Source organism: Marmota monax, unplaced genomic scaffold (genome assembly GCF_021218885.2).
Source record: "Marmota monax isolate L192 unplaced genomic scaffold, Marmota_monax_Labrador192_F-V1.1 WCK01_AAM20220418_F8-fsc00027, whole genome shotgun sequence".
Taxonomy (NCBI): domain Eukaryota; kingdom Metazoa; phylum Chordata; class Mammalia; order Rodentia; family Sciuridae; genus Marmota; species Marmota monax.
The window spans coordinates 15928354-15947910 of record NW_026694617.1 but is presented as its reverse complement, the minus strand read 5'-3'; the positions used below and the strand labels follow the sequence as shown (position 1 = coordinate 15947910).

The 19557-nt window shown below is 40.5% G+C and overlaps 1 protein-coding gene across 2 annotated transcripts in view; it reads right to left on the bottom strand.

The window, feature by feature from the left end:
* Snd1 (staphylococcal nuclease and tudor domain containing 1) overlaps positions 1 to 19557 on the bottom strand; it is a 412411-nt gene that overhangs the window by 370286 nt on the left and 22568 nt on the right. For both annotated transcript variants that reach the window (XM_058572140.1, XM_046422386.2), the window contains 2 exons: positions 8297 to 8446; positions 1308 to 1428 (listed from right to left, as the gene is read on the bottom strand). In XM_058572140.1, coding sequence (XP_058428123.1) covers positions 1308 to 1428; positions 8297 to 8446 — 271 coding nt within the window. The remainder of the gene's footprint in view (positions 1 to 1307; positions 1429 to 8296; positions 8447 to 19557) is intronic.

The following is a 19557-nucleotide window of genomic DNA, read 5'->3' as shown; positions in this document are numbered from 1 at the left end:
TTTCTAAAAAGTTGAATTCCAAATGCTCCTTCAAAAATGGAGAAAAATATATTCCCCTAGGCTGAACCCTCAAAGGAGGCAACAAAAATGTGGGTACATAAGGAATCAAAAAAGAAATTTGCAAACCACAGACCTCATTCTTGCTCAATTACTTATCAAATTATGATTCTGATCAAATCACAATTGGGGGATAGTATTCAGAGCAGATGGATGACCATGTTGTCTTCAAAAGTGAGAAAACTGATCATCCCTTTTCTAATAAGTCCTGGGCTAACCTCAAATTCTACCATTTTTCCCCCATCCTAAAAAGAGAAAGAAACTGAATAAGATGCCTCCAAGTTCATTTCCAACTCACTTTTTCAAATATCTCCACAATTATAATCAGTCTTAACAGGATGTCATTAGTCTCACCACTCAACCTGGCTTGTTTACCTCCAGCTCTGACTACACAAGTCAAATAGATGATCTAAGACAGCTTAGCTGCATGAGATGTTAGGGTTGCTTCTGTTTTGTTCTGTTTTGTTTTTAAGAATCACAGGAAACTTTTTAAAAATATGCTCTCAAACTGTTCATGTTCATCATGTTGCTTTCCATATTTTATCAATTCTTTTAATGTCCTATATCTGTTGAAACTCCATGCCCAATCTTACTCTCCCCCTCCACCTAAGCCAAGAAGACCATAACACCTCACATCCCATTAGCCATCTAGCCCAGCTAAACAACAGGAGCATGCACACATGCACATGCACATATTCACTGAGTACACACACCATGCCAGAGGTGGCACTTTACATGTACCATCTTTTTAAACTTTATCTTTATATATACTATCTTTTTAAAGCCTGTGTTCTTTCAATTCTTACAAAACATGTGGCCAGGGGAAAAAAAATGAAAAGCCCTGAACAGATCTTCCTTTCCTAAAGAGTCCCCAGGAAGAGAAGAAAAGCCACAAGATAAAGAAAATAGAGGATGCAACATAGAAAATCTATAGGAATTCAATGAGCACTCTGACCTAGAAACACAGAGCCATTAAGTTCCACAACCCGGTTGCCTAAACAGGAGACAGACTGCTACGCTATTCCACATCCACCTCAAACCACGCCAAGAAAGCAGCACAGGAGTAAACAAGGAGCAGGACTGCGGGGTCGTGCCTGTGCATCTATGTGCCATGTGCCCAGTACCTGATGCATCTCCAATGCCACCTACAGCCAACTCCTCAAGCTACCTCCACAGTAGACTGCCACCACATGAAATGCCCCCTCAGAGGAATTTTACACTCCATGAGTGCACTCCTCCTTGCCGCTCACCTTTTCCAAGGTAGATCATGCCATACTCTCGCCCCTGGGGAGTCTTGTTTTCTATCGTGAAACAGACTTCCTTCCCAATCAGCTTCTTGCGAAGGAACTCTCGAGCAGGAAATGCCCAGGGCTGAAAGACAAAACAAAGGTGTCACAGGAGAACTGCCTATTCCATATCCCGATCAGAGTTCAAGCAACTTCATGCCTTCAATAACCATGTGAGTACCTAGCACACCTCAACGCTAAGAGAGAACAAGAAAACAAAATGCACACAATGCAGATTACACATTTAGGGGCCTTATACAAACGGTAGGTATAGTGATTAGTTAACAAACCATAAAAACAGGCCTCAGAACTTTCCAGACACCAGTAGTAGCACTTTCCCCATCACTGCCTGCTTAGTTACAGCTTACTTTGTGAATAATATTTGCCAACACTTTTATAGCACTTGCCATGTGCCAGCCACTGCTCTAACTGCTTTCCATGTATCAATCCACTCCCTGAAATGGGGAGCCCAGGCTCCAGAAGATACCTGGAGGATATCTTAAATAACAACTGCCACCTTGTTATTTATGAGAAACATCATAACTAACAAAATACCACCTCCATTTGTTCACCTTTTTTCCAATTTACAAAGCACTTTCCCCAAAACCAGTTTGAGGCATTGCTAGAGGAACGATGAAGGCTTAGTGCTATTATTTCAGAGGGAATTCACTGCTCAAGAAAGAGCCTTATTTTGTCATTTCTGCCTTCTTTTAAAGTACAGCAGCACAGTTGAAGACAGTCTCCGCAAATGTCTCCTCTTCTATCCTGCTCCAGTCTGAAGCCTTTGCCGGTCCCAGATTCTTAGAAGGACATCAGTAACAGCCCTGAGGGGGGATCAGCAATTGTGGCAATTCCTCCCTCTCACCCACTCACAACACAGACACAGGTGGGAGTCACACATCCCCACACGGAATATCTCCAGGCTATCAAGAAAATAAGCAAAGCAACTGAGCACACTGGTACACACCTACAAATGCAGCAACTCGGGAGGCTGAAACAGGAGGATCACAAGTTTAAGTAAGACCAACCTGAACAACTTAGCGAGATAGCCTCAAAATTTAAAAAAAAAGAGGCTGGGAGTATAACTCAGTTGTCACCTCAATTCACTCCCTAGGAACACATTAAAAGGAAGTTAGAAAGGAAGGAAAGAAGGAATTGAGCAAAGGGAGAGTTTTGTCCCATACCTGCCCACCACTCCTATGATGGTTCAAAGAAGATGTCTCCTTTGAAACAACCCTGTCAGAGTGGACACTGGCACCTGAATTTATAGTCCAGTCCTAGCTCAATTCCCCAAGTTCCCTTAGAATAGAAATGGGAGGGACGGGCTCAAAGTTCCAGGAGCATATGGTCAGTAGGAGCTCATGACCTGAAAACACACAAAGGAGAAAAGGGTGTTCTTCTCTTACAATGCAATATGCACACATTCCCTATGAAGAGCTCTTAAAATCACAGAACTCCAAATGCACATAGGAAAGCAAACAGTAAATGAGTAGCCTGAAGAGGAAGCCTCTGCTTATCTTTTCAGTCCATGAAGATTAAAACATGGGGTCACCCAACAACATTTCTAAATGAAAAATGTACCCAGACCAGAAGCCAACCAAAATATGGCAAATCCATCAACTTGCTTGGCTGGTAGTCATGTAACAGTGCTGTTACATATCCACCAACTGTGACTGGTTCCAGGAAGAACTAGTCCCAGGTAAGGGTGCTCAAAGACCCTAAAACAACCTTGTACTCACTCACATGATCCTCTCTCCTGAAAATTACAATAGGCAAAGGAGCCTATTGCCTTATTGCCACTCAGTGGCAATAAACAGTTCTCCATATCATTATGGTTCATTCCCCACCCACATTCCCTAAAACTGAAAACAGAAAACACTTGCCAAAAATAGGTCAATAACTGATTCATGATCCCAATTATCAATCATATCACAGAAATAATAATAAACAAACCAATAGTACTGAGCCTCACACATATAAATTAACTTAGTGGTCAACTTATTCTACAAACATACCCAACTATAGCTGTGCTTACAATACAGCCCCAAGTACCACATTAATATTTAAAATTCAGTAATATTATTCTTAAATACTGGCAAAGTTCTAATCATACTTGTGCTCCTAAAGGAAGTTAAGACTTTGGTGAAAACTCATGTAACTAGGGTCAGTTCATGAGAAAATGAATATCTACCCCTTAGGGGGATCCTACAGTTTTTACCCACCACGCAGAAGCTTTCTAAAAGCTTTCAAGGCTTGCTGAAAGAAAACCTTTTACTGAGGCCCTCATGTTTTAGAGTTGGTCAGTCACTGGGCAATAAGAGAAAGCCACACTGGAGATTTTGAAATGGACACACACCTAACACTGTAGGAAACAAACTGCCTAGTTTCTACAATCTTCCTTCCCTAAAGCAGCCCTCAAGTCATTTTCTATGCAGAGATGGGTAAATTCTGTAACCAGAAAAGATATCGGCTAGGCTCAGAGCTATGCAGGAAAGAAATTGACAATGGGTGCTCACAAGGGCAAGAGAACAGGATAAGAGAGAATCCATGCAGGCTGAGGATGAAGCTCTGTGGTAGAGCTCTTACCTAGCACACATGACACTCTATTTTAATCCCCAGTAACATGATCAATCAATACTACAAAACAAAACAAAGAATCCTTATAGAATTAAGGCCAATGCCTCCACATGTAAACACAGGACGGTCAGGAAGGCTTTCTATCTCAAAAGAATCTCCTACAACAACTCTAAAAGGCAGAGAACCTCCCTAAAAGCATTATCAGAAGCCAGAATGGCCTAATAGGAAGAATGACTGGTCTATTCATATGATGTCCCAGAGCTTCATCTAAGAAACAAGTAGCCTTTAAGTGAAGATTCACAACTACCTCCTCCTCCTCCCTTTAGAATGCCCAATGCAGGTACTCTGAATCTGGCAGCTTATTCTCCATGCTCAAACGCAAGCAAACCTGTGACACCTGAAGTGAAATGCAACTTTCTGATTCCAATCTTTTTCAGTCATACTCCTAAAACTACTGGGACAAGATCAAACCCCAGAACAAAGTAAAATCTTAAAACCATGGTCTAGCATTTTATACTTCCATCCCCAGCCCCATACTGGAAAATAAGCCCAGGGCACTGTACCACTAATCTACACCTCCAGCTTCTTTATTTTTTATTTTGAGACAGGGTCTAAGTTGCCAAAACTGGCCTCTAACTTGGAATTCTCCTGCCTCAGCCTCCCAAGTAGCTGGGACTACAGGACTGAACCACTATGCCCAGGTTGTTCTAAGACTTTTGTTCCTTCTTTTCTTCTAATGACCCCATTGTATCACATGGATATCTTGCTCTCCCATCTCTCCCTCACCATCCTAATCCTCAAACTCAAGTGAATATAACTGTCACATTCACTGCTGTATTTCTCATGAAACCAACATACAGCTTTACACTGCAGGAGCTCAATTAATCTGTGAGAAATAAATATATAAATCCCACAGTGCCCATCAATGCAGTATCTAGGCTGCCTGGAGTAGCTAGGCAACGCTGGGGATTAGCCTGGGACAGGGGCAGTGCCGGCTGGGACATACAGTAGGGTTGCTTTCATTGCCACAGGACTTAGGAGAAAGCTGAGTACGAGTGAAAGAAGATAACAGGAGGAAGGCAAAAAATAATCAAGTGAATGATATTTGGGGCAGTGATACAAAGGCAAGAAAAAGAACAATAATGTCTTTGATATTTCTTGAATGTGAAAAGAACCAACAGCTCCAAAACAATGGAAGCCTGGAAGGGTAGTGCCATGATGAATAACCCTCCTGCTCCCAAAGAGAAATGTTTGGGTTCTTTTCCTCATTATTCTCTTAAACATTTACTCACTGTATACCTGCTTTGTGTCCGGTGCTGACTAGACACAAGAACCCAGAGATGAGAGAAAAGGCCCCTTCTTTTGAACAGCTTATGATCTAGTAGAGAAAAGCACAGACCTGGAAAGAAATGTTGAGGATGCTCTGCTAGCACTAAGATGGGGAAAGGACTCCTGATGGAGGGAGTAGCATGAGCCAAGGACAGAGGAGGTACACTCCTGTGTCCTAGGAGGAGACCTGAGTGCTGCATCATGGTTGGGCAAAGAGACTGAAAGTTAAATCACAAATGCTCTGTGTACCAGGCTAAGACACGTAGGCTTGTCAGTGAGGAACCACTGAAGTGTCTGGGAATAACAATGAGCAAGGCAATAAATGAAATTATGTTTCAAAAGAATCTGGGTACCTATGGAGAAAGGATTAAAAGGAAGAATGAGGCAAAGGGACTTCATTTCAACATTCCAAGCACACTATCAAAGCTGAACAAAGAGCAGTAACAACAGCAATAAAATGTCAAGGATGGATAAGAAAAGATTTTAAGGAGGCAGAATTTCTAGGTCTTGATAAAAGGCCTGGATATTGGGGGAGAGGAGGTGAAACAAGAACAAGGGAAATCTGGTTGGGGCATTCCTGGTACTGACTCAGGGCAGCTTCAAGGGCACGCAGGTCACAGCAGAGTAAGGACAGACTAGATGTTAGGAGGGAGAAATAATGACTGTGGGCTCACTGAATCTACAAATACTTCATCTGCCAGGGATCCTTGAAAAGTAACTGGAAGAAACTTGATGAGACTGAGGTGCTCTGGAAGAGACAAAAGCACTAGACTGTATAAATACATGGGACTAAATGGAATGCCAGGTAAGATCAGAGGGTATTCTTTCAGCTAGGATAGTTCTGGTCAGATTCTATTGTCCTGTTACATGGCATACAGTTATACTTTAGAACAAGTCCCAACTGGCCTTGAGCTTCTCTGCCCCAGATTCTCACCCACAAAACAGGAAATTAAAACACAACCCTCTTTCTTAGAGGCTACACTGCTTCTTTCTTCTGGAGAAATGAACTTGATCAGCTCCAAGAAAGGTCAACACTCTTCACCTCTCAGAAGCAGTTGAGTTGTTATATAACATGCAACTGAAAGGAAGAGAACTATTTAAAATGTTGGTTTGCTCATTTGGTTAGCACCCAAAATCTGAAAACTATTGAAAGAGACTTAATGTTTAGTACTCGGTGTAACACAGCAGCAGTGATTGCCACACACTACCACTTACTAAGTACTTTATGATGCTATAATGCACAAAGCCTGACACATTTTCTCGTTTAATCCGTGTTGAACAATCCTGAGATATACACTATATATTCCCAACACCTGTGGTTACTGATGGAGGACCAATGAAAAAGACCTTATCTTAATCTATTTAGTTAATATTCCAAGATTCTAACTGGTTCATTTGACAAAATGGTTATTTTTCTCCACTTCTATTATCTGTAACACTCCTTTACATCTTTTCTTTTTTCTTTTCTTTTTTTTTGCAGTACTGGGGATTGAATCCCCAGCCTCACACTTGCTAGACAAGAGTTCCATCACTGGGCAATATTCCCATCCCTTCACTACATTCTTAATTTAAACAAAATGCCCTTAGTTATAGTTGAAAAAAAAACTAAAATCTTTTCCCTAAATAAAAGATCCTTATGAGCTCTAGCTTGTCCTTCTTCACGACCCTGGAGAGCAAAGGAGAGCTGAGGTACTAATTTGTGTAACATCAAATTGGGGCAAAGGACAAATAATTATTTTCTAGAAATTTTCTTTCTATACCCAAAGCACTACTAAAGAAGAGCCAAACACAACAATGTTTCAAGGTACAGAAGCCAAGAAAACTAAATTGTGCAGAACTGGGACTCAAGGCAGCTGCCTAGAGAGAAAAGGAGTCCACAAAGCAGCCCTGGAAGCCAGGCATCAGAGGTGGGGGAAGGGGAGTGCTAGAGGCATGGTAGAGATAGGGGACAAAAGCTCAGCAGTTTCTCAAGTCACCTTAACACAATGGTGAGTTGCTGAGAAACAGATAATTTCATCCCTTAAAAAGTCCATCTTCAGGGCTGGGGCTGTAGTGGTAGAGCACCTACCTCTAACGTGTGAGGCACTGGGTTCAATCCTCAGCATCACATAAAAATAAATAAAGATACTATGTCCATCTACAACAAAAAAAATACTGAAAAAAAAAGTCCAGGGCTGGGTTGTGGCTCAGTGGTAGAGAGCTTGCCTCGAATATGTGAGGCACTGGGTTCGATTCTCAGCACTGCATATAAATAAGAAATAAAGGTCCATCAAAAAGTAAAATAAGTAAATAAAATCTAAAAAAAAAATTAAAAAGTCCACGTTCACACAAAAATTTACAAACAACTCCATGGGACTCGCAGATACCTTTAGGGATACATGGATTTCAGATTAAAAATCTGTAATAGGGACCCAGCATGTATCATAGGATACTATTTATGAAAACAATGCTATATAAATATTAAAAATCTTTGAAAGAAGACATAATAACATCAATGGTCTATGGGGGAAAAGTAGTAGCTTTTCACAGCTGTCATAACTGATGATGACTTCAAATGGCTGAGACTACCTAGAAGATGTTCTCAATTTATTCCCAGAGTAGCAAGGGAAAATACCAACCAACCAAAAGGTTCAAGAAAAGCCCCGAGACCCTTGATTGCTGCTAAGGCAGTGAATGTGAAACTACAAGATGCAGCCACAGGGATGTACCCAGAGCCATCAGTCCCATAATAACAAAATACTCAAAATACACAGGAAAGAAAGCACATCAAAATCATAACAGTTACCAGGTGTAATGGTGCATATCAGCTCAGGAGGCTGAAGCTGGAGGATCGAAGTTCAAACCCAGCCTCAGCAACTTAGAAAGGCCCTAAGCAATTTAGTTAGCAAGGCCTTGACTCAAAATAGAAGATAAAAAGGGTTGGGGATATAGCTCAGTGGTTAAGCAATACCTGAATTCAATTCCTGATACCAAAACAAAAAAGAATCACAATAGTCAAGGGTGAGATTGAGCTGTTACCCATGTCCACAGCCTTAGGAGGCACCTACCTCATCAGGGGTATCTTTTGCATCTGGTTGTGTGGCAGCTGCCCGCCGGGCAAGATTGCCAGCGCGAATGTTGCTGAGGTTGATCTGCCTCTCAGGAGGAGGCCCACCACGAGGCTGCCCTCGAACAATGATGGCACACCCTGAGAGGACCTAAGGAGAGACAAAAAGAGAAAAATTAGTGTTCTAGATGTGACATCAACATAATGTAGGTTGTTCACTAAGGCACTAATCCCTAACACCTTAACAGTACCACAGAGACCCTCAAATATTTGGTGAATAAAGAGAATTGCTTTTAACTTTATAAGAGAAAAAACTGCATAAAGCCCTGGGCCAGATTCCAAAATGATGGTCCCAAAAATACAACAGGAATTAAACAACCAATAGAAAAGCCATAAAATAAATAGACTGGGATGAAAAAGTATGTGAGATATGGAAATTAATGAATGACCTTTGTAATTTCATCCCAGCAAGCACCACCACTTATGTTCTTTTCAATTATTAAGAAGCTAATATCTCTATTCACACTTTCCATTCTAGGATTGAGGCAAACATGAACTTAAGAAAAGGGGAAGCCAAAAAAGCCCCTACACACCATCTAAGAGGAACTGAGGGTGCCCAAGGTCAAGAGAGAGAGAAATCTGTCATGTAATCTGGAAAGCCAGTTCCTGGATGATTAGAACAGTAGACTCTAAAAGAACTTTAAGGCTCCCACATGTAGCAGCTCCTTTGATCTCTGACCAAGGGTGCCAGGCACAGAACCCACTTGCAACTGAGAAAAAGACATTTAGATCACTAAATGCAGATGAGGCCAGAGAGGAATGATCCTTGTGAAGGAAGATGAATCAAAAAAGAGGAGTCTGAAGGTATTGTGGATTGGATATGAAGGTCACCTAAAAGCCCTAGTGAAACGGTTAGAATATGAGAGCTCTGACCTAATCAGTCCATCCTAGTTTGAATGCACTAACCAGGTGATAACTAGAGGTAGGATATAGCTGGAGGAGGTGGGTCACTGGAGGTGTCCTGGAAGGGTCCATCTTCCCTGTGGCCCTTTACCCTCTTTGTGTTTTCTGGTAGCCACTAGTGAAGCAGTGCACCTCCACCATATTCTACCACAGTGATATGCTATCTTACAACCATGGTCTAATCCTCTAGAATCTTGAGCCAAAACAAATTTCCCCTCCCCTAAGTTGGTCTTGTCAGGTATTCTGGTCACAGTGGGAAAAGCTAAAAGAGCAGAAGCCACTCTAGCTAAGATTTCTCCCTCACCTTTCCACCTTAAGTAATGCTATAAATTGAAAAACATAAATTTAGTAGTGCATTTCAACATACATGTATAAAAAAAAGAATAAGAAAAATAAGTAACTGAATAAATGTTGTGGTTTAGATCTGAAATGACCCCCAAGGTCTCGTATTGAAAGCGTGGTCCCCAGGGCAGCAAGTTCAAAGATAGGGTTTTCAGGCAACGATTGGATAATGAGGGCTCTGATCGAATAGGTGAATTAATACACTGGATGGATTAACCAACTGACAGCTGAATGAACTAATGGGAAGTGGGACCTAGCTGGACAAAGTAGGTCATAGGGTATACCCTGGGAGGGTGTTTTCTCCCCAGGCTTTCCCTCCTCCACCCCCTCTCCCCCTCTGCCCTCTCTTCTTCTCAGCTACCATGAACTGAGCAGCTCTGATCCACCACTTCCTCCATGGTGTACTGCCTCATCTTCATTGCCCAAAGCAATGAAGCCAGCTGAGTGTGGATGGAAACCCCAGAAATCATGAGCCAAAAGAAACCTTTCCACCCCTAATTTGCTTATGTCAACTATTTGGATCACAATGATAAAAACTGACTAACACAGTAGTCACTACCCATATTAAGAACTAGGACACCGTCAGAACCTTGGATTCCCTCTGTGCTCTTCTCTACTCACGTCCCCTTCGCCTGACTCCCACCATTACTCTGACCCTTATGATAATTCCTCCCTTGCTTCTTTGTACAGTTCTGTACAGTTCATCAATATATACATATACTTGGCAATATGGCTTTATATTTTCTATTTATGAACTCTCTACTAAGTGAGTTTACTGCACGTACCTACCAATAACTTGTTTATTTTGCTTCTTTTGTGTTTAGTGGAACTCATCCATGTTGATGTGAAACACTAGTTTTTTCATTTTCATGGCTATATAGTATTTCATTTTCTGAACATACCACAACTCATTTACCCACTCTACTCCTGTTTTATGGGAACTTTATCAAACAAATAAGCATATTCCAATTTTTAAAAACTGGTGCTCTGATTAATGTCTTAATATTTCCAATGATTTGAGCAGACAGACCTTGACCTAAATCACTCCTCTCTAGTTACACTCACACAACACAGTACACACACACACAGTCTTACTAATCCAGTTACAAAGCATGCTCTTATTATTATTTCTGATCAAGTGTTATCAGCAACAAAACTCTAAAATTGCCAACCAAACAACCTTGCTAACAGCCCTAGGCATCCTCTCTGGGAAATGAGATTCTAGAAAGACAGCTCTCAAATCCAAGCCAGGAAAGAAGAGGTAGACTAGAGCAGAGGATACCTGGAGTTCCTGAGACAGATCAAGAAAAAAAAGGAAAACAGCTTGAATCTGAACTCATTTACAGTCAATTATTCATCACAAATGGCATAAGTAAAATACATAGAGCACACCATAGTATACACGCACTTTAAATATTTCATGCACGTATACCAAAGGAGGCCTAGGAGAGCCACGCTACTCATACCACACAAACCAGATGATCTGTCTCCATTACCTGCTCCACAATTTTAGTTCAAGTTTTCACAAAAATAAAGCATTCCCAGGAGACCCAACATGTCACTTGATGAAGCACAGTTGGAAAAGCTAATATCCACTTACAAGAAAACGCACTGTGGCATACTGCTAAATAAGTACTGACCCAGCTCAGGAAACCAAAGTCTGACAATGACCACTGAAAAGCTCAAGAACAGAGTAACTCAGGAGAAGAATCCCCTTTCATCCCTAAACATTAGAAAGGTATTGCCTCTAATGCCTCTGCCTAGTAATCTAGGTCCCCAGGGGCAATGGGTCTACTATGTAATATCTCAGCCCCATGAAGGTCTTTGGCAAATAACTAGCTCACAATAATTTTACAACAATACTCTCTTCCCTAATGCTGTCGGAACTTTGCATTATTGCGCCAAATATGCTTGAATTAATATTAGACAGACTTGGTTTTTTACTTTTTAGGCTGCTCTGTGTATTGTATTCTATTGAGTATGCTAATTTGAGCAGCAGCCACCGATTCAACCTTCTAAGCAACAAGAACAGATTCATAATGGCAGAGACTGCTACTTCTATTCCTCCCAGGTAAGGACGGATGTGTACATCTGCCTCTGAACTGTCTTCCCATCATTTGCCAGTGACCTTGGAGGAATGGTAGGAAAAGATTGTTCCCTCCTACCATTTACAGAAACGAAAATTGTTCAAAACACACTTAGCTCTCCCCATTTCATTTTCCAAGCGCTGTTAACCTCCTCCACCTGCCTTGCTTGTCAACCATCTATTCAAGTTCTTCAGTAAAAAAACATTTTAACGGCTTCCCTTTACATAAGATTTTCAACCAAATAAAACCAAAGAAAAATAACTTTAGGGGGAAAATACTTTAAACGTCTAAGTAAAATATGGAAAAGATCAAGATCTACATATCAGATAACTTAAATTTCATGTGGCATCAACACATTTTTTCCCCCTCTGAGAGACCTGCCATCTAAGTTGATTTGGGAGTAAATTACAAATACTTAACCACTGAGCCATATCCCAGCCCTTTTTATATTTTATTTAGAGACAGGGTCTCATTAAGTTGCTGAGGCTGGCTTTGAACTCACGATCCTCCCACCTCAGCCTCCTGAGGGGATTACAAGTATGCTCCGCTATGTTTGGCCTAAATTGATTATTTTCATAAGTTTATTCACTGATTGGTTTATTCATTTAGTTAATTATAGTTATTTATTTTATTTTTTTCTTTTAAATATTTATTTTATTTAATGTCTAACTATGTGTGGGTCATTGTTCTAGTTAAGCATCATATTTCACTGAAACAAAAACATTTCTGCTTTGGGGGAGCTGATATTCTAGTGGGGACACAAACAGCATAGTAAGTAAAATGTCATTCATGAGAATTTTAATTTCAGAGGAATCATGTTACAATTGAAAGGAGACTGTCATGGGTAATTGATCGCTGAAGCTGCACTGACTGATTCATGTTGCAAACTTTCATGGATGCAGTAATTATCCTTAATTGCTAATTTATAGGGCATAGAAAACAAGTCATATGGTTACTGCTTTATCCAATTATATTAATAAAATGACATATTCTAGAAAACCAATCTTAGGACTACCTGATGCAGCAGGAGGTTTGTGAAACCAGCTGTCACAATGAGTCCAGTTTGACTGAGGTTATGGATTAGATAATTCTCAGCTCTGCCAATAAAGGCTGCAGAGAGATGTGTGTGATTCAAAGCACCTGGCTTCAGGGCAGGAGTCAGGTGGCTACAAAGGCTGAAACAAGGCAGCTGAGAAAGAAAATGGGGGCTCAAACTGTTCAAATCCACTTACAGGTTTACTGGGAGATTACCTACAGTGAAACACTATCTGGGCAGCCACTAAAATGTTGCCCAGCAACAAGAACACCACATTAAATCTTCACTAGATTCTGATAAATGATCTGGTGTGCTTAACTCTTTAATTCCCAGCCACTGGCAAGAGTAGACAGAAATCTTCTGCAAAAATCTACAGCAAAGAAAGCGACTGTACAGAAATTCTTAAGTACGTTAATGCAGTCAGCATTTTTTTCCAGTCCAAGAGAAATATCTTCTTCACCTGAGGATCATCTTATTACCCCTGCATTCTACCTGTTCAGATAAAACGGGAAAATGGCAACAGCAACACCTGCCAATATGAAGAACCAAGATAAAGAATGAGAGCTCAATAAAAGGCCCCAAACAAATCCATACATTTATTGTCAACTGATTTAACAAAGGGCTAAGAAAATTCAATGGGAAGAGCGGTCCTTTCAACGAAAAGGTGTCAAGATAACCAGATATCCATAAGCCAAAGAGTAAAGTTTGATCTCTACCTTATGCTACATGCAAAAGGTTACTAAAGAAGGTTCAGAGTTAAACCATAAAAGTTTTAGAATTTAAAAAAATGTAAATCGTATGACCATGCATTAGGTGCTAATTTCTTAAATCTGACACAAAAAATACAAGCAACCAAAATGATTTTAAAAAGGACAAACTGGACTTCATTAAAATCAAAAGCATTGTGCTTTAATGAACATTTATTAAGAAACTAAAAAAATAATACTCACAAAGCATGTTTGATAACTATCTAATATCCAGACTGAAAAATCAGAACAACAAAAAAAAATAACCCAACTAAAAATGGGACAGGACATTTGAATAAACATTTGAATACACATTTATACAAATAACCAATAAGCACATGAAGAGATGCTCAACATCATAAATCATCAGGGAAATGCAAATCAAAAACACTTCACAGCTCCTGAGATGGCTATAATCAATAAGAGAGCCAGACTCAGTGGCACATGCCTGTAGTCACAGCTACTTGGGAAACTAAGGCAGAAGGATCACTTCAGTCCAGGAGTGCAAGATGAGCCTGGTCCACATAGGGAGATCCCATCTCCAAAAAACAAAGTCAGAGAATAAGAAGTGTCGCCAAGAATATGGAGGAATCGTAACCATTGTAGGTTGCTGGTGGTGCTCCTGCTTTGGAAAAGTCTTATTGTTCCTCAAAAGTTAAAGTTACCTTATGACTCAGAAATTCTACTCATAGGTATAAACCCAAGAGAAATGAAAATACATGTTCACACAAAAACTGGTTGACAAATGTTCATTGCCACATTATTCATAATAGCCCCAAAGGGGGGAAAACAACCCAAATTTCATCAGCTGATGAATGAATAAACAAAATATATAATATCCATAACAAAAATATTACTCAGCAGTAAAAAGAAATTAAGTTCTGCATGATTTCACAATATGGATGAACCTTGAAGAACTTATGCTGTCAAACAAGGCAAACACATGTTGAATGATTTCATTTATACACAATGTCCAGAATAAGCAAATCAATATAGACTAAAAATAGATTAGTGGTTCTCAGGGACTATGGAGAGAGAAAGAGCAAAAAGTGATAAGTGATGGTAACAGGGTATCTCCTGGAGTGATGAATTATATTCCTAGAGCTGGGCACGGTGGCACGCTTGTAATCCGAGTGTTAGGGAGGCTGAGGCAGGAGGATCACAAGTTAAAAGATAACCTCAGCAATTTAGCAAGGCCCTAAGCAACTTAGCAAGAACCTAAATCAAAGTTTAAAATAAAAGAACCAGGGATGTGGCTCAGTGGTTAAGTACTCCTGCGTTCAATCCCTGGTACAAAAAAAAAAAAAAAAATTATATTTTGGAATTAGGCAGTGGTGATCACTGTATGAATGTAATAAAAACCACTGAAATATATACTTCAAGGGGGTCAAGTTTATTATGTGAATTATATTTCAAAAAATTTTAATGAAACCAGGCATGGTGGTACATGCCTATAATAATCTCAGCAATTTGGGAACTTGAGACAGGAGAATCACAAGTGTGAGACCAGTCTCAGCAATTTACTGACTCTAAGCAACTGAGCAAGAACCTGTCTCAAAACAAAAAAACAAAAGGGGCTGGGATGTAGTTCAGTGGTTAAGCACACTTGGTACCCACCCACCCCCAAAAAAAGGCCCAGTTTGATCTACATATTCTTATAGGTAGATTAGATTTAAACAATGCTAATGAAAAAGAAAAATTTAAGGCACTGACAGAACCAAGTCAGGCATGGTGACTCATCATAGAAAAGGCTATAGAGAACCTCTAGGAATAACAAAGCAAGAAGTCACAAGGAGAGAACTTTGGTAAATCTACTAAGCTCTTAAAAGGATGAAAATGGCCAGAAACAATATGGGCTTTTTCTCAGAAACAATATGGCAAGTATTCTATGTCACACAGAAAGGAGAACCAGAGGTGTCTCTGTGCTAGAATGTCCACAGAGCCATGGGGAAATCTTTAATTACAACACTCAAAGACTGCACGGACAGCCAGGCACGGTGGCACACACCTGTAATTCCAGCAGCTGGGGAGGCTGAGGCAGGAGGATTGCGAGTTCAAAGTCAGCCTCAACGATGGTGAGACACTAAGCAACTCAGTGAGACCCTGTCTCTCAATAAAATACAAAATAGCGGGGCTAGGATTGTGGCTAAGTAGTAGAAAGCTTGCCTATGATGCATGGGGCACTGGGTTCGATCCTCAGCACCACATAAATGTAAAATAGAGATACTGTGTCCACCTAAAACTAAAAAAATAAATATTTTAAAAAAAAAATACAGGGCTGGGGCTGGGGCTCAGCAGCAGAGCACTTGCCTAGCATGCATGAGGCACTGGGTTCAATCCTCAGCACCACATAAAAATCAACAAATAAAATAAAGGCATTCTATCCATCTAAACTACAAAAAAATTTTTTTTAAAATACAAAATAGGGCTGGAGATGTGGCTCAGTGGCCGAGTGCCCCTGAGTTCAATCCCCAGTGCCCTCCCCCACTCCAAAAAAAAGACTGCATGTACAGGGGTCTAGGTCAAATGGGAGAGTAGGAGGCCAAGGACTCTCCTCTGACAATGTATTTTCTACACCTAAAATCCCATCAGGGGATGGGAAAGGATCTGCTGTAGAAAGGGGAGGCAAGGTTTGGCCTAGTAGATAAACTTTAACAAAGCAAAAATATCTCAAAAAAATCTAAATAAACACAAAAGTAACAATCAAGAAACTAAATTGGAAATTTTTCAGAAAGTATATCAGGAAAAGGCATCCTTACAGCCAGAGTTATTGTCTCCAGAGGAAGAATCATCTCTTGAAAATTAAAATGTCACTTAGACAAAGCAGGCAATCCCCAAAGAACATAAGCTGTTTGGTCTGGGAAGTCTTTCCCAGAACATTTGCCAACATAGCCAGCTTCTTTTTTATTTTTTCCTTTCTTTCTTTCTTTTTCTGGCAAGAGCAAGAGGCAAACCTAAATTAGAGGGCCCCACATTCAAAGCCAATGAACTGGAAGCCCAGGACATCTCATGGAACTGCTGTTCCACTGGCTCGGGATACAACTGCCTCCAAACCAGCTGTGTCATAAATGGGCTTCAGTTTGTAAAATAAGGGAATTTAAATCTCAGGAGCATGATCTACTGAGACAGGTCCGATAAACAGAGCAGTTAATCTGGGCCCTTTCATTTTATATCTGATAGCAAGACAGATGAAGTGACTTTTGCCTAAAATAACAAGGCAGGTATCTGATGGTAGAGCAAGGCTTAGAACTGAAGTCTCCTATCGTGATGTTCCAACTATGCCACATGTAGAAACATGCATTTGGAAGCTAATTTCTGTTAAAACAGTAACTGATGTTACCTACCAGTTAAATCTTCCTACCAATTAAAAATCTCCACTTACATGTGCCAGCAGAGCAGGTGTCAGAGACAAAAATCACGAAGCAAGTAAAGCTTCCATGAGCTGGTTGATCCAAATCAAACTAACATTTACTAAATACTACCACACGCAAGGCAGGCAAAGACTTAGAGTACAATATTACAAAAGAGCACACAGAACACAAGGGAAAAAACTTCACAATGGTAAAAGGTTGGACTGGTAAACTATGGCCTATTTGCCAAAGTTAGCCTGTCACCTGTTTCTGTATAGTCAAAAAGCTAATTTTTAAATGGCTGAGGGGTGGGGGTGGGGGGAATCAAAAGAATATTACATAATGTGCAAAGAACATGAAATTCAAATTTGCGTGTCCATAAATAAAGTTTTATTGGAACATGCCAAGTTCATTCATTTGCATATCATCTACAGCTACTTTCACACTAGACAGCAAGAGTTGAGCAGTGGTGGACAGAGACCACACTGCTTATAAAGCCTAAAATGTTTACTACCTGGCCCTTTACAGAATAATTTTGCCATCCCCTGATATGAAGCATTACGACAAGGGAGTAAAACTAGTTTTTAGTTTTTCAGTAATCTAAATAGCAAATGCCCAGAAAAAAATAAGTTCTGGACAACTGCAAGTTATTCAAACTGCTCATTTTTATAATCAGAGGAGGAACAGCATTATATAGCAATAAGTTAGTTTCAGAGTCAAACCAATCAGCAGTGACCTCAGAAAGTTACTTAATTGGCTCAGTTTCATTATTTTGAAGTAAATATATAAGAATATCCATAAGAATTGTTATAAAACCTGCCAGGCTCAGTGGTGCCCATTGTGACCCCAGCAACTCAAGCGGCTAAGGCAGAAGGATCACAACTTAGCAAGTCCCTGTCCCAAAATTAAAATTTTTAAAGGAAGGAGGATCTGGGCATGCAGCTTAGTGGAGAGCAACCCTGAATTCAATCCCCAGTATAACAACAACAACAAAATCATTATGAAATCTAAACAAGAGGATAAAGTACTTGGCTTAAAACCAGGTCCAAAGACACAATAAATACAAGCTGACAGTTACTATAAGAAATAGCTCAAGGGCTTGGATATAGCTCAGGGGCAGAGCTCTTGCCCAGCATGCCCAAGGCCCTGGGTTCAATCCCCAGTACAGATGGAAGGAAGAAAGGATAAAATGGGGGGAAATAGCTCAAAGTGTGATATGAAGCAAAGACTAAAAGAATATGTACCTCAGAAGATGGCCATTTCCTCTGGGGGTGAAAAAGTAAGCATCAAAATCATGGAAATTCTCCCACACTAAATCCAGTCAGAATTACTTAGGCATCCTGTAATCTAGTCCCATGATTTATCAGTTAAGATATCCACTCTCTAGGAAAGCAGACCTAAATGCCTGTCAGAATATCTTTCCTCAAAAGTTATAGTATTACGTATCGTCTCTTAGGTTTGTACTGTACTGAACTTCACACTTGACAAAATGTCTTAGCAAACACAGCTCAGACAGTGTGGCCAAGTGGAACAACAATGATGAGTTCTATAAGACTTAGACAGTCTTACAAACTCAAGGGAACACTACCCTGAATGTGTGATAGTCCCTCTTCTATAAATGAGAATGTAACTACTGTCTTCTCTGGGCTGTTTATATTATTAAATGGGCTGTCTGACCACTAGAGTTTGAATATGGATTGTCTCCTCTGAAAACTAATGGGGAAATTTAATCCTCACTGTGAGGTATAAAGCAGATAAGGGGCTGGTGATATAGTTCGGTGGTAGAACACACACTTAGCATGCATGAGGCCCTGAGTTCAGAGCCCCCCCACCCAAAAGGTAAAATCTACAGAACACAGAAACATAGCCCAACTAGGGTGCTTACAGGAGGGCCCTGGTGGTGGGGGGGGGGGGGGGACGAGAGAGGGGACGGGGAGGGGAAGCAGATAAGATCATCAGGTAGAAACCCATGACTGAATACTGGTGACTTTATAGAGGGAAAGACAAAAGCACAAATGCATGCACACAAAAGCACACAGCCCTCCCTAGTTATGGTTGCTTGATGCTCTGTGCCATCATCTCTGGATCTTGCCAGGCAAGAAGGCCAGAAAAAGACATGGCCCCCCAACCTTGGTCCAGAACCATAGCCAAAATAAACTTCTTTTTAATTTTCCCAATCTGTGGTATTATGTTATCAGCAATAGAAAATGGACTGATATACTACTATCTGAAGTCCAGTAGGTAATTCAATAAATGGTAAGGGGATGTTGGTCACTCGTTTCCTTTCCAACTCTCCATGCCTCTCCATCCTCAAAATGTTCTGAGGAAGCAGGGCAGAAATCTTTATTCTCATTTTACAGATGGGGAAACCACGGCACAGGAAGAATATGGCTCCAAGATAGAATACAGGTTTCCTTATTGCACATTCTAATAAACCCCAAAGACTTATAAACCCAAATATATGATGAGAACCATAAGCCAATACTGATGAGTTACATAAAAGACCACCACAAGACCTCTAGCTCAGTCCCTGCACAAAGAGAGCCTCTCCATGTAGGAACTGACCCCATCTCCTAGAAACCAGTATCAGCACTGCCTCTAGGACAATGGTCCTCTGCAGAGCCAGGTTTTTGCAACCTCATGCTGAGCTCTGCTGTTGCCAAGGACCCAGGAGATCAAGGCATATTTACTTAGAAATAGGAGAGAAAAACTCAGTAACAACTAATCATACGTAGCAT